The sequence below is a fragment of the Giraffa tippelskirchi genome, chromosome 5, assembly GCF_054371585.1.
Source record: "Giraffa tippelskirchi isolate mGirTip1 chromosome 5, T2T-mGirTip1v1.2.pri, whole genome shotgun sequence".
Classification (NCBI taxonomy): domain Eukaryota; kingdom Metazoa; phylum Chordata; class Mammalia; order Artiodactyla; family Giraffidae; genus Giraffa; species Giraffa tippelskirchi.
In genome coordinates, this window is record NC_137279.1 from 170205752 (window position 1) to 170220631 (window position 14880).

At 46.2% G+C, this 14880-nt stretch overlaps 1 protein-coding gene and 1 long non-coding RNA gene across 4 annotated transcripts in view; both read left to right on the forward strand.

Annotated features, from left to right (window-relative positions):
- The window catches only part of FAF1 (Fas associated factor 1), a 483348-nt gene extending 479164 nt beyond the window's left edge, over window positions 1–4184 (forward strand). For all 3 annotated transcript variants that reach the window (XM_081485543.1, XM_081485544.1, XM_081485542.1), the window contains one exon: window positions 3932–4184. In XM_081485543.1, the coding sequence (XP_081341669.1) occupies window positions 3932–4015 (84 nt within the window). In that variant the 3' untranslated portion in view covers window positions 4016–4184. The remainder of the gene's footprint in view (window positions 1–3931) is intronic.
- A 5421-nt stretch (window positions 4185–9605) lies between these two features.
- LOC145504513 (uncharacterized) lies at window positions 9606–14273 on the forward strand. Its single transcript, XR_014052260.1, has 3 exons — window positions 9606–9934; window positions 11823–12005; window positions 12270–14273. It is a non-coding gene; the product is annotated as an uncharacterized LOC145504513 (long non-coding RNA).
- Window positions 14274–14880: the final 607 nt, after the last annotated feature.

The following is a 14880-nucleotide window of genomic DNA, read 5'->3' on the forward strand; positions in this document are numbered from 1 at the left end:
GAAATAACAATTGTACCTATGTCAGAGGGTTATTATGAAAATTAAATTGTTTTATAAACGTTAAGTGCTTAGAATGTGGCCGGTACAAATTAAATGCCCAATAAATGTTAGCTTTATCATCATGATCTTCTTCTTCCTCAAATAAGCCCCTCTTTGAACACTTCCCCTCCCCTCCCAACTCCTGTATTGTCCCAGGGCAGCCTGTCGACATGTAGGTCAGAAGCACCCTGGTTATCCTTAGCTTTGCAGTCAGGCAGATTTGAGTTTTAAACCATATTCAGTCTGCAACCTTGGGTAAGATAAGCCGTGGTATATTCAACTTTAAAATGGTAATAATAATACATACTTTATTTGGCTGTTTTGAGGACTACTTCAAAAGCATTTCATATGAAGTATTTAGCGTGGTTCCAGCTACACTGTAGGCACTGAATATGATTAGCCCTTGAACAACATGGGTTTGAACTACACAGGTTCCCTTATAGGCGGATTTTTTTTAGTAGCAAATACTACAGTAATATGCCATTCTCAGTTTTATCGTGGATGCAGAACCCACATACAGAGGAACCACAGATATGGAGGAACTGCATATATGAAGGGACGACAAGTTATTATGTGATTTTCCACTGCTTAGAAAGGTGATGCCCCTAACCCCCAGGTTGTTCAAGGGTTGACTAGAATTGATGATTGCTACTATGATGATGATGATAAAAGAAAAACAAAAAGAAAATTACAGGACAAGAGGGGAATGAAGAAAGATGAAAGAGAAGTAGTGGCCACACCAGCACCTGCTGCTCTATTAAAAAGTATTTTCTGACCAGCTGAGTTCTGCTCCCCTACAATTTCACCTCATCATTGCCATCTCTGTTCACTGGAGTTGCAGAGAACACATCTGCTCTGTTTGCCTGGCTTACTTGCCAGCCCTGCAGATGTTCAAAGGGGGCACACAGCCCCCTCCCTGCCCCTACAGCAGCAGGAAGACATACCCCATTTTTCAGATGTGTGTTAGAAAACATGGTTTTTAGATTCCTCCCTAACAGGAGGTCCCTCCAGCACACTCCCTATCCTTCTTCAATAGGGCCCAGAACACTTCAGGATCATTTCATAGTATGGCCAAGCTTTTGCTGGGGAAAGGCATGGCATCCTGCATCTTGCTAGGTTCCATACAGTCTTTCTGTCTACTCCAGGCAGATGAGAATGGAAATGAAAATTGTCCTTGTTCACTTTAAATTTCTGTCTGAAGTGACCTTTAGAGAAAAAAATTGCTTGTGATACAGGGCACCAGAAGGAGCGGCCCCAACACAACCACATTTAGTGTGAGCAGTCTGTTGGTGGCACAGCCCTGCTGAAGGGGTTCTCCAAGTATTGAGACATTGATCTATCAGAGAAAAGGGAGCCCTTCTGAGCAACAAGATGGAAATAAGAGAGAGCGCCTAGTGCAGGCCTGGGCTCCAGGAGACTTTGGGGAAAGAGCTCCAGCTAAAGTTAGGCAGATCCAGTCCCCACCCAAGGCAGTGCTCCAGCTAGTAATGGCTGCTACCAGCTGAGCACTTACTGGTTCAGTCTCTGTACCAGAGCCTTCATCACCATTATTCCATTTAACTAGCACAACAACCTATAAAAGAGAAATTTGCTATTCCCATCTTATAGGTGGGAAAACTGAGACTCTTGGGTTGTATTACTTCTTCAAGGTCATATAAGTAGTAAGTAACAGAGCTAGAGTTTGAATCTGTTACTTCACTCTTTTTAACTACTGTACTGTATAGACAGACCCTCACTAACTATGTGGCCTTAAACAAGTGTCAGCCATGTTGAGCCTCAATTCTGTCATCTCCATCTTACCTTGCATAGTTTTTTAAGGATTAAATGAAATAACATATTTAAAGTGCTCAACATGTAATAGGTGTTCAAGAAATTACAGTTTTTTCCTTCTCAAATCCCAGCTCTCCCACTTAAAGTGACTAGGAAAAATCACTCAACTTTTATCAGACACAGTGAAAACTGGGTGTGTTTTCGTAACATCTAACCTTGTATATTGATAATTTGGCCTCGAGGCTCCAATCTCCCAGCCTCTTTTTGCTTCTTAGCCTGACTTTCTGCTGGTATGCACAGCTCTGGCACTATTATGATTTTGGTTTCTCCCAGCAAACATCATATTTACGAACCACAAATAACAAAGTAGAAGATGCCGGAAGAGCTCTGGCTTGTTAATTAAGAACAATAGCAGAAGCAGCTGGGCAGAAAATGCCAACAAGTCAGAAGCAGAGGCAGCATAGCTCTGTTTGTTGACAGAAGCCAGCGCAGTGTTGTACGTTAATTGGGGAAGTGGGTAAACATTTGCCTGCAGCTTGCCCCCCCTCCCCACCCCCCAACCCTACCCCCTGTGCATTGGAAGACAGACAGCAGGCTAGACCCTCCCTACCACTTTGTCTGCCCATCTGCCCAGAGCCCAAGAGATATCAGTAGAGCAGCCTTGCAATGGGTTCCTTGTAAGCACAGAGGATTCTGGAGGCGGATGTGTCTCCTTAATGACCCTCCTGGGCATACCAGGTTTCCATCTGGATACAATCAAAGATAGTGTTCCCTTCTTCAGCTCACCAGCCTGCCTGTGACACTCAGGCCCCCAGGGTGTCCCCTCCCTATCATCTTGGAGAAGACAGCAGAGCCATCTCATTAGATGTGGCTTGGGTTGAGCAGAGGACAAGATTGCCCATGTCAGGTTGTGTAGTCTTTGCCCAGGGGCCCAGAGCTCCTGTACACAAATCGGGCTGAGCAGACTGCCCGGCCTCCCATCACACACACTTGGAGCTGTCCGTTTATCTGTGTGTCCATCATCCACCCTTACAGTTACTCACATACATGGCAGCCATCATTGAATACCTGCTCTGTGCCAGACACTGTGCTAATTATGTTTTTTCTCACTTAATCCTCATATCAGTCCTACAGGGTTGATACTAACTCCAGAGCCACAAAGCTAATAGCTACACAGTTGTAATTTAAACCACAATCTTTCTGGAGTCACAGCCCATTGTCCTTATCACTAGACTAGTATTAGTATGTCTCAGCTTTTTAAAATTCATGTTCCCTTTAGGAAAGTTTAGGGTTTTTTTTCTCTCACTCTCGGATTCAGAAAATCTCCACATCACATCCTTGCCTGTGACCAAGGAAGCCATAAACCTAATATAGGATTTGATTTGGGGTATGATTAACATGCGCCAGTGAGCCAAGAAGACTTTATCTAGCTTTCTTCTCTGTACTAGTTCATATTATAAAATAATTTTTATTTCTAAAATATAAAGTCATATTAGGGCATCAACTCCCTCCCTTTTTTGGAACTAAATATCTTCACCAACATTACCAATAGGGAGACTGATATGCCTCCCTAGGGAGCCTCTCCTCAGTAGGGGAGATGCTCGTCTCTGGGCTCCGTGGGGTGCGCACCGTATAGTCTCTGCTGCAGGTGTGTTCAGCAGGAAGATCAGCCCCAAAAGCTTAGCTCTCTCCCACCGAGCAGAAAAAGCCCTCCCTGCTGTCCAGAGTTAAACAAGTACATGTCCTCTGGAATGCCAATCAGTTTTTGACCAGCACCCTTTCCTAAGGTCCTCCTGCTCTGCTGTCCCAGCTGAGCTGTGGGTCTCCACCTGCCCAGGAAGAGGTTTCAGCTTCTGAACCTACACCCTGAGGTAAAATGCTAGTTCTTCCACTAAACTATGAGACTTGGCCTCTCTGAGCCCTAGTTTCCTTGGTTATGAAATGGGGACAACACCACCTACCTCACAGGGTTATTTTGAGAATCAAATGAAATAGTAGGTGTGAAAATGCTCGTGCTGGTACATAGTAGGCTCAAAATCGAAATTCAGGACAGGATCTGAATGCCATGAGAGAAAATAGTGCTTATTCCAGTCTTTTGAGTATATGTTTTCTTTCTTTTTAGGTAACCCAGCTGGACCCAAATAAGTCATTATTGGAGGTAAAGTTGTTCCCTCAAGAAACCCTTTTCCTTGAAGCAAAAGAGTAAACATGGCTCAGTGGTGGAACCAGCCATTCCTTGACAAGCCAGAGGCCTGCATCAAGAGGAGGGCTCCACGTCAACCCACTTACACGCTCGTCTCACTCAACTCAATGTCACACTTCTGCCTCTTGCAAGATTGCTGGAAAAAAGTAATAATAAACATAGCTACTTAAAATTTCCCATCCATGAGTATATGTTCCCAATCCTCATTGTAGAGAATTACAACTCTTCCACCCTGATCCCCTTCACCTCACCTTTGTTCAATGACTAATGCGCTGTTAAAGTGTGAGTGATCATGAAGTAGGATTTTTACCTCTCCGGTGCCCATCTTCTCCACACAGGGTCTGGGACCGTTCTGCCTGACCTGTGACACCAGGCTGCTGTCTATTTGATATGTCTCATTGAGCCAGGGTTCATACACCCCTGCCTTTTTCTTTTGATGACTGGATTTCTACTTTGTCACCTAATTTTAAGAGGCAGGAGGAAAAAGTCAAATGGGACTTCTTGGCATGGAGATTAAACATTATTGTAGGAAAACAAAAGGCATATCATTTTTGTGGATACTTCCTGACTGCTTTACTAAGATGTAAGGTTGTGTTTGAGGACTGCATCTGACATATAGCAAGATATTTATTTATTGCTGCTGCCTTGGGTCCTCAGGTTCCATCTGGGAGTTATTTGCTGTTCCATTACAGTGTGAGAAACTGTTTAAGCTCACGATGTGAATGTTGAGATAGTATGAAGAGGACCAGTACCAGGACTTCAGTGTCTGGCCCAGCTGCAGAAAGCTGCTGTTAGGTTTGCACTTGGGCAGGTAGAACCTCATTGATACCAGCTCTCAGGTTGCTGGTCCGTCAGTGTACACTGAACGCAGTTCTCTCTTGCTCTTTTCTCCCTCTACTCCATCACATATTTGGACCTTGTCACTTGGTGTTTTAAGCACCTTGACTGTCGCCAAAATCTGACCAGCCACCCCATGGACTCTGAGCCCGGCTGTAATAAGGAACCTGCCCCACTGTTTTAATGTTTCAGTATTAGATGGTAGACTCCTGTCTCAAACTAAAGGGATCTCATTCTGTGGCTGAAAATTCTGATTTCATATATTTAAGAGAGCAAACCTGTGGGCTCAGCTCAGAAGACATGTATTGCCTGAACTTACATATAATAATTTGGGATGATTTAGTAAATGTGGATTCTTAATAATCTATGGATTTGGGGTTGGGAATTTAGTTCTTGCAAGAAGTGTTTATACCTTCACCACTAGTGATTTCTTTTCAGTCTTGAAATGTTTTTCCGTATCTGTTTTTGTATCACCTGTGGTCTCTATCCTAGGGTTTTGGATCCTGACTTGACATTTTGTACGTGCCCAGAAGAGTCTTAAGTGCTGGGTTTATACCCCTGACCCAAACCAAGGGGTTCTCAGAAGACTCAACAACAGCCTGAGATATGCCTGGTCATTTTCCCTCTGCCCAGAAATGGGTATTGGCCAGGAAAATTCCACCTTGTGTCTTTTCTCTGACACGCAAACCAGGGACCTCCCCTGAACCCTCTCTTAAGAGAAGTGTGTTCCTAACAGTCTAGTGCTACATCTGCCTGTGTACAGGCCTTCTCTGGCCCCAGGGGTCTCTCAAGGGAGGCTGTAAGGAAAAGAGACCCAAAGGGGGGTAGTTCAACCTGAGCACTTCCTCTCCAGCTCTACTCCCACCTTCCTAAACTGATGGCCTCACAAGACGATCATTTCCAATGCTACAGATGTACTCGGGCACCAGCTCTTCTTTCTCCAGGGAGCCCATGTTCTGTAGCTGCTGTGGAGAAGCAACAGCCCTGAACTAAGGCCACACTCAGGACCAGCAGCAATGGTGTGGGTGGGGACTGGAGGGAGGCGACTCTGAGTTCACTCTCGTGTCTAACCTGTTCCATCTAATTTGAGTTTGACTGCATCATATTGTTCCCCTCTATCACCCTCACTTCTGTATTCCAATAATATAGACTTTACTCTGAAACCGATTTCATAAAAGTTATTAAATGCTACTTGAACCTGTATGAAGTTTACACACCCTTTTTCAACCCTGCCTTGAAAAGTTCTTTCTCAGTCCCATGAAATCCTATCGTATTGGTCCCTCTGCTAGGAGACACCTCAGCTAGTTATCACTGTTCACTCATGCCATTCTGTTCTACTGAGCTTTAGAACAGGAGGCCAGAGCAATGTTATGTCCTTTCTTACAAACACAATGTTAAAATGACATATAAAGTTAGGACCCAAGAAAAACATTAAGTGACTTACTGTCCCCATAGAAACAGCAGTGTCCTTTGTAATTCTTCCTCCTACCATTGGCTTTACTGCTGCCTTGGGCTTTACATCCCAGCCTCCAGTCACAGACGTGTGTCAGTCAGAACACGTGCTCTGTGTTCTTGCCCAGCAGTCTTGAGGGACATCCCAGGGCCACAGTCATCCCTGCCTCAATCCAGTTCACTCCTTTGTATTTCTTGGATTATCACTTGTATGTTTGGAGAAATTGTTGGAAGGTTTAAGGAAGTATCACCAGCTTCTTGCTGCCTCTCAGAAGGTGCCACTTGGGGGAGTTTGCTGGTTTACAGTGGTGTCGTGCTCGGGCACCACGAGTTTTTTGGGACACACGGGTGTTCATTTTTGAATTGCAAGCATCCAAGTTCTGAGTTCTTTATGGAGTCTTTCCTTTTCAGTGTAAGAGAAGAGGATTCAGGCTTTTATAGATTTTATTGGTGACATTAAAAACATAAAATAAGTCTGCAGTTGTATCAAAATTTCTACTCTCAAAGCTAGACATGCGGAGTCAAATGTGCTGGTCAATGAGGTTGCAGAGCTCCAACAGATTTCCCTGAAAGCACAGAAGTTCATTTGGATGTGGGTGGGGGTCTTAACTGTCTCCATAAGCCACATCTCTGATTGACACACTTCCACCATCCCCCTCAGCCCCTCCTCTGACAGTCCTGAATCCCACAGGCAGATGGGATGTGGAATCTTAAATTCAGTCCAGGAGTAATTCACTTTATAGTCTAAGTGACCCTTCCACATGCATTATCTCATTTGATGCTTTTTCAGATTCTTGGAGGAAGACCTAAACACACACACACACGTTCCAGAGACTACAATGTCTTTCAGTTTGAACCTTGGTTCTGCCACTTAATAGCTATATGACCCAAGGTGAGTAAACTCTTTGAACCTCAGTGTGCTGATAACATTTGCACAGCACTTTGCATTTTACCATACCTTCCACAGTCATCATTACAGTCCACTGCAGAGAGGGAAGCAGGCCAGGCATGATCATTCCATTTTGTACATGAGGCTCAGAGGGTAAATGCTTGCCTGAAGTCTCAGAGAATGGCAGTAGAAGAGTAGAACTCAAGCCCCAGGCTCTGATTTTCAGGTCCACAGCTCTTCCATAAAGAACCTCTAAATTTCATGTCCAATCATGGATCTTGGAATTCCTTAAAACTGTATACAAAAAGTTAAATGTGTACTATTCTGGAAGGAGAATCTGTATTTATCAGATTGTTAGTGGGTCCGATTGACCCCACACACACACTTACATTATGCAAACAACATCAGACCATTTGGGAAGTTGAATATGTCCATTCTTCTCATCAAGCCTTTTTTTTTTTTTAATCTAAAAGCCACAAAGAGGGTAAGATGCAACAACCAGGCTTTCCTGCCTTGAACTTCCCTCTACATTTAGTGCTTCTCCTTTGTCTCAGTCTGCTTTGGAAGATCACCATTAACAACCCCAACTGGCCATACAGCTCCTGCATTTTGAAAGTCTGGTCTGAAAGGAAACACCAATGAAAGAGACTTGCTCTCCAGTCTTCAGTCTATTAACTGTGACATAATGTGTGGTTAAAAGAATAGCCTCTGGAGCCATATTGCCTGAATTCAAGTCACTCCCCCACTTAATAGTGTGCCCTTGGGAATCACTTCACCTTCTTGTGCCTCAGCTTTTTAGCTGTGAAATGTGTAATAAAAGTACCTGGTTGATAAAGTTGTGAAGATTAAATGATTAACACTTAACTGTTAGCTAACATGTAAGGGAGTTAGAGAACAACTACTATGTGGGTGATGACAGCAGTACAAAATGGCAGGTTATGGGGGAAGACACAGAAAACGTGAAAAGCAGACACAAGTCCAGAAGCACTGCCTTGGCGTCCTTCAGGGAAGGTCAGAGAGCCCTGCACAAAGTGTCACTGAGTTACTGGTGTCCGTAAGGATCAGCCCAGGGCATCGTGAGAAAGTGGAAGAGGGAGGAGGACTAACTTGCTGAGCACTCAGGATATGCCCATATTATGCTTAGAGCTTTGTGTACATTACCTCCCATAAGACAACAACCTGCTAGGTGGGTGATCTTGACCCACTTTGAAGAGGCAGCGAACTCAAAGTGATGAAGTGACTTGGCCGAGCTCTAGAGCTAGTGCAGAGCAGTCCAGGACCCAGATCTTCAATGCCAAAGCTTCTGTGTTGATGACGGCTCAGTGCCACCTTCAGATAAAGTATGACACAACTAAAGCATTTCAAATAATAGTTACAATAATAACGTCTTTTAGATGTTGGTGGATGCCAAGAGGGATTAAAAAAGTCACATTTTTATAGAAAACTCAGCTTTCCAAAATGACTCATTCCCCAGAGTGTCAGAGCCAGAATTTAAGCACTGCCTCTTAAGTACATGCAGTGATTTAAGAAGGTTTCCATAGCTTCTGCCTCTGACATCTCCAAACTCCACTCCCTACTCCTTCATCCTTTGTCCCTACTGACCTTCATTTCTCACTTGGCTTATAAAACTACATTCTAACTGATCTCCCTTTCTCCAGTCCTTTCTCTTCTAGACCAGTCTCCACCTAACTGCCAGAAAGAGCTTTCTAGAACACCTGCCTCACCATGCCACACCCCTGCTTCGATCCCCTCAAAGGCTTCCCGTTGCCCTCCAAATAAATCCAAACTTGGCTTGAATTTAAAATGCCTGTCATCTGTCCCTACTTCCCTCCCCATCTGTATCTCCAGCCACGCCCTCAACACACATCCTGAAATACCTGCAGTTTCCTAAAAGCATCAACTTCTAGTCCCTCCCCCCACCGACTGCTCTTCCATCACCGTGAGACTCCTTGCACCATCCATCCAGCCAGCCCTCACTTTCAGTTTAGGCTCTACTTCCTCCACAGTGGCTTACCGGACCATAGCCACACCCCTGCACACTCTCCAGGTTAGGGGCCTGCGCTGAGCTGGATTGGATTTGTTGCAGCACTGAATCACTCTCAACTGGAACTCTCAGCTCACATGTCCCTCCCCCTGACCCTAGACTGTGAGCTCCCCAAAGAGTCTGAGTTGCTTCATACCCTCAAGGCCTAGCAAAATGACTTGAAATAAGCACACTTGGCACCCCACTCCAGTACTCTTGCCTGGAAAATCCCATGAACGGAGGAGCCTGGCAGGCTGCAGTCCATGGGGTCACTGAGTCAGACACGACTGAGCGACTCCACTTTCACTTTTCACTTTCATGCCCTGGAGAAGGAAATGGCAACCCACTCCAGTACTCTTGCCTGGAGAATCCCAGGGACGGGGGAGCCTGGTGGGCTGCCGTCTATGGGGTCGCACAGAGTCGGACACGACTGACGCGACTTAGCAGCAGCAGCAGCAGCCAAATTCAAACAGAGAAATCATGATGGTCACGTATCAATACTAATAAGGTGGTCACTTCCATCTCTAACATCCAGCCTTTCTGGGAACATTGTGAGAGCAGAGACCAGATCGTAGTCATCTGTTTGTTCCCTGAGCCAGCCCAGGGTCTGGCACGTAGCTGTTGTGCACCCAGTAGTTACTGAAGCAGTTAATTGGAGCTGGAGCAAAACCAACTGGCGCTGGTGAGGAGAGACACAGAGGAATTGGTGTTGAGTGCACAGGTAAGCCTTGCATGGTGCTGAGGGCTCTATGCACTGTCCTCGCACGACTGCCTCAGAATCACTGTAAGGTCCCTACTCTTAACGTCCCTTATTTAACAGGAAAACTGAGGCTCGGAGAAACTATGACACTGTCCAAGAGACGTGTCCAAGTAGGGAGAGAAGCTGACCTTCCAGTCCGGATCTGAGCCCAGCCCTCATGCCTGCTGTTTCCCCTCATCAGTGAGACTCCTTCCATGAGCTTCTTCAGTGGCTGTAACTTCTAGCCCACAGATAATAGAGTATAGTGAGCATTCTCACCCACTCCCCTCTGCCTTCCAGGGTTCTGCACTTCTTTATTTTCCCTCCCACCTCTCTGAAAGGCCTCCCTCTGTCCGCTCTGTAGTCTTCCTGCTCTGCTTGCCTGTGAAATGTCAGCACCAACTGAGTTCCTTCCTTTGCCTTCTGCTGTTCCAAACTTTCCTTAGATAAGAAGCAATTTGTACTTTGATACTCAGTTCAGATTTTGCCTCCGTGAGAGTAGAGTCCGTGTCAATCTGATCATTGACAGATCCTTAGCACGGGCCTGGCACTGTGTAGGTGCTTGATAGATGGCTGTTACAATAGTGAATATTTATATCGTTTACTGTATGCCAGGCACTAAGTGCTTTACTTGTATTAACTCATTTACATCTCAGAGCAATCCTATGAAGTAGGAACTATTAATATTACTATCCCCACTTTATTGGTGAGCAAATTAAGGCACAAGAGATTAGGTAAGTAATTTGCCCGAGGTCATACAGCTGGTAAACCAAGAAGTCAGATTCAAACACAGGCAGTTTGTCTCCAGAACTCAGGCAATGATCACTCCACCCCACTACTCTTCCTCCAGGTAGCCTCATGGAATCCCCAGGACAAGTTAGGACACCTTCTAATCCATGTGCTTACCCCCAGTAGAGCACTTACCATATTATTGTGATTATTTGCACAGAAGTCTCCTCTGTGGACCATGACAGGTGTGTCCTCACTGGGCCTGGCATAGGGCACAGGCAGTAAATGTTATATGAATGAATGAATTACAAAACTGCCCTCTGAGGTGAAATATACAGGATCTATAATCCCTGTCTCTTACCTTGATAAACTGAGGCTTAGTGAGGTTAAATCATTTGCCCAAAGTCTCATAGCTACTATATAGCATACTCTAAAATAAACACTTTTTCCATCATGCATTTTCATCAAACCAGCATTTAATTGAAGTACTTTTAAGGACACTTAAGTGCCCTTTTCCTTATGGAAATTAGGTCAGTTTTGACTCACACATCTATTCATCATTTAGGCTTTTTGTTAAACAGAAATTCGCAGCCTCTACCCTTGACCCAGAAGTCCCAGGTTGGCCTGGGGCCACCAACTCCAGGGCAGTGTGGGCAATTCTTAGAGGACTGCCAGGAGATGTGGGACCCCAGAGGAGGCCCTGATGCAGGCAGTCAGAGGGGCTCTGGGGAGGGGTGAACCCCATCTAGGAGCTCTGGCCTGAGTCCCTTCTGTAATGAATGGGCCGCCTGAGCCCAAGAGTCAGATCCCAGAGTTAGAGAAGGTAGGCGTCCTAGGGATCAGATCTGCCCCTCTGGACTCAGGTCTCCAGGCCCCTGGAAATGTTCTTGCCTTCCTTGGGCACACACTAACATTTATTTGCGTAGGACTTTTCCAAGGAGGTGGCAACAAGGAGAGTCTTACTGAAACTTTTCTGTGTTTGGGGGGTCAGGTGGAAGCACATGCATGGGAAACCAGGTGTGGAGGCCAGGAACTTTGCTCTACTCCAGAGGTGGATGCCAGGGCCTCAGCTGGATGGCACATCCTATGTGGGAATCATCATCTTCCTAGTGGAGTCTGCATAGTCCTTCTCTCATTTCAGAGCATTTCCAGATCAGCAGGCCTACCTTTCCTCTTTCAACAGATGAGAAAAGAAAGGGGCCAGAGCAATGAAGTAACTTGGCCAAGGCCTCCCTTCTAGCCTCATCAACCACACCAAACATCAGTGGGGAACTGGCTTGCACAGCTATTGCCTACATGCCTCCGTTTCTTCATATGAAAAGGGGTACATTTTATGAGTTTTTTACGTGCTATGAGAAGTCATGAACACAGAATGAAGAACAGGTTCTGTGGAATAAAAATGGTAGTGTGCCATCGAGGTCCAGAGCCCTACTAGGGGAGCTCTCCTAGGAATCAGCAGTGCCAGATGTGCTCCAAATAGTGGAGGTCCCTGAGAAGAGAAAGGTGGGGATGCTTCCAGAGGCTGGGGGTGTGCCCTGAGCTGGGCTGCTTCTTTCTTACTGACACTGTACGACTTTGTGCTTTGTAGCAGACACGCTCTGGTTAATGGAGTCCCAGGAGAAGGTGGTGGGCAGAGTGGGTGAGGTGACCGAAGAAGGGAATACCCCGGGCCTGCTACAAGCTCTCTGAGCCATGCAGATCCATCAGAATTCTGACTATGGAGGGGCTTTTCAGATTTTGATTCAAGTGTGGAGGCACCTCCTGTCACCAGCTTCCAGGTCCCCAGTCTTCCTTCTGATGGAGGCAAAAAAAAGTACTGAAAAAGGAACAGTTTTCCTCTCTGAAGACAGAGAAAATCATTCATCCAACAACTGCTAACAAATAAGAATATCCAGTACACCTGACTGTCTGCTATGTGTCAGACACTGAGGACTTTACATCACTTGTGTCACTGAAGCCTCACGATGCTCCCATGAAAGCCTTAGTTCTACTCCCATGTGACAAAAAGGAGGAAATGTGACAAAAGCAGGACTCCAGCCCAGGTTCGCTTCCATACTGGCAGCCCTGCTCAGCCAGGCCTTGTGACCAAAGGTGCCGAGGATGTGTGAAAGGTGGTGCTGGAGTCTTGCCCAGCAGTGAGGCACAGTGTGGTCCATCCTGAGGGGTGAAGGGGGGTTCTAGGTGCACAGAAAGGAGTGAAGAAACCCCCAAGAGAAGAGGCTCCAAACACCTTCCTCCACTCCTCCTCCACCCATCCCCAGGGGATCGGTTCAGAGAAATGAGGGTGAAGAAAGCGGCCTCAACTCCTCCTCCAAGTCGCCAACCAGTCTCTTCTGTAGATGCAAAGAATAGTTCACTTCCCCAACCCGGCACCTAGCTGGATGAGCCTGGAAAAGTCACTTCCCCGCTCAGGTTCCTCCGATATGACATGATGTGGCTGTGTTGGTTCAGAGAGGGGAGAGGGGAATGCAGAGGCACTTGGAGAGCTTGCAGGGTCACACTGTGCCTACTGTGCCTCTGACAAGGACGGTAAGGCATCCAAGGGGCTGGGTACTAGAGCATCGGTAGAAATTTCCAGGTAACTTGACTGGCCTGGGCCTAGGAACCTGGAAGAGGGGGCGGGGTTGGTGGTCTGTACCTAGTTATCACCTCAAGCCTAGAGTCTGAACCACCCACTGGGGCACAAAGGCCTATTTGTGAGCCAGCTTCCTGACCCCGACCTTGCCACCACAGCGGCCAGGAAAGAGAGCTAACATGTTGGGCTCCAGGCCAACCAGTATCTGGTCCTGAGCCAGTCATGTAGCTTGGAACTCACCCACCATACAGTTTCAAGACTAGGGCGGTCCTAGCGCAAAAGAAGGGGTGGAGGGAATGGGCGGTGGGGCTGTGGGGGTGGAAGTTAGAGTAGCAGAACTCTTTTATCTGAGGGAAAGAGGCCCAGCGTGGGGGCTGGGGCTGCCAGTGAGGATGGGTTAGGTCTCTTCCCTCCAAGCCCCATTCCTCCCTCATATCTTCATTTTGGTCAGTGACCTGGGGATTACAGGCTGGGTGCATACGCTGGCTAACACACGTTCCTCCACGCATTTCTGAAGTGGAGTCGGAACTCAGACCCAGGCGAGAGCCTAGCCCTAATGCCCGTTCCGTCCGCTTCGAATTCTCTTCCCCTGAAATGCGGCGGCCTGGCCGCTACCCTCCTCCAGATAGTCTGATTCCAGGGTGGCCAGGAGGTGAGCCCAGAGTGGGTCACATAGCACAGCAGTGGCTTAAGTCTGGATGGCCTGTCGCCCCCAGGGTGGATTCCCCAATTGCCGTTTCCAAAGGCCGTCTTGGGAGATGGAGACCAGGAGAAGAAAGCTCCAGAAGACCACCCTGCGGGTGAACACCTTCTCCAAAGTCCCAGGAGGACCTGCAAATCACATGGGCCTCTGCACTGTTTAGTCTGTGCCAAATTGCCTCTCCCTTCCTCCCTTCCTCGGTCTGGTCAATTCCTGGTCCTTCCAACCTCAGCTCCAGGAAACTTGGAGAACTAATTTAAAAGGCGGAAGGGTCAGAAAGGAGACCGGTTTCAAGATAAATATACTATAACCCATAACTTTCTGGTGCTCCTGTCATAACTAGTTAGACACTGTAATAAGTGCAAAGATTTCATTCACAACAGCACGTATCAGTTATGATCATGATAAACTGCTTACAAGTGAGCCCCTCCCAGTTTGTTTTCTTTTAAAAGGCTCTTAGATATTTGGACGTAAAATGCCAAAGAATGCTTAAGAAATAGAACTACAGGAAAAAAAAAAAAAAAACGACAGAATTTACAAAGGGCTGTAAAAGTTGTGAATAAGTGAAAGTCATTCTGGGTCCTAGATGAAAAAATACCATACTGTGAAGATGTATAATCTCCCTCAAAGTAATGTCCAAAGGCAGTTAAATTAAATTTCCAAAGGGTTTAAAATTTTTCACTTTCTTTTTGGAAGTAGCCTTAAAATTCTAAAATATTTATTTAGAAGACTGTCTTTCCAAAATAACTATGAGAATTTGGGGAGGGAGGGAAGAATCAAGAATGAGAAGGTGTCTTGCTCTTTCAAGCATTACAGGACTACAATAATTAAAAAGGTGAGACTAGGGCAAAAGGAAATAGCTCCCTAGATGAGAAAGCACAGAGGGGCCCTGAGTTCCCCTGAGAAGGCAGAGCATGGCATCTG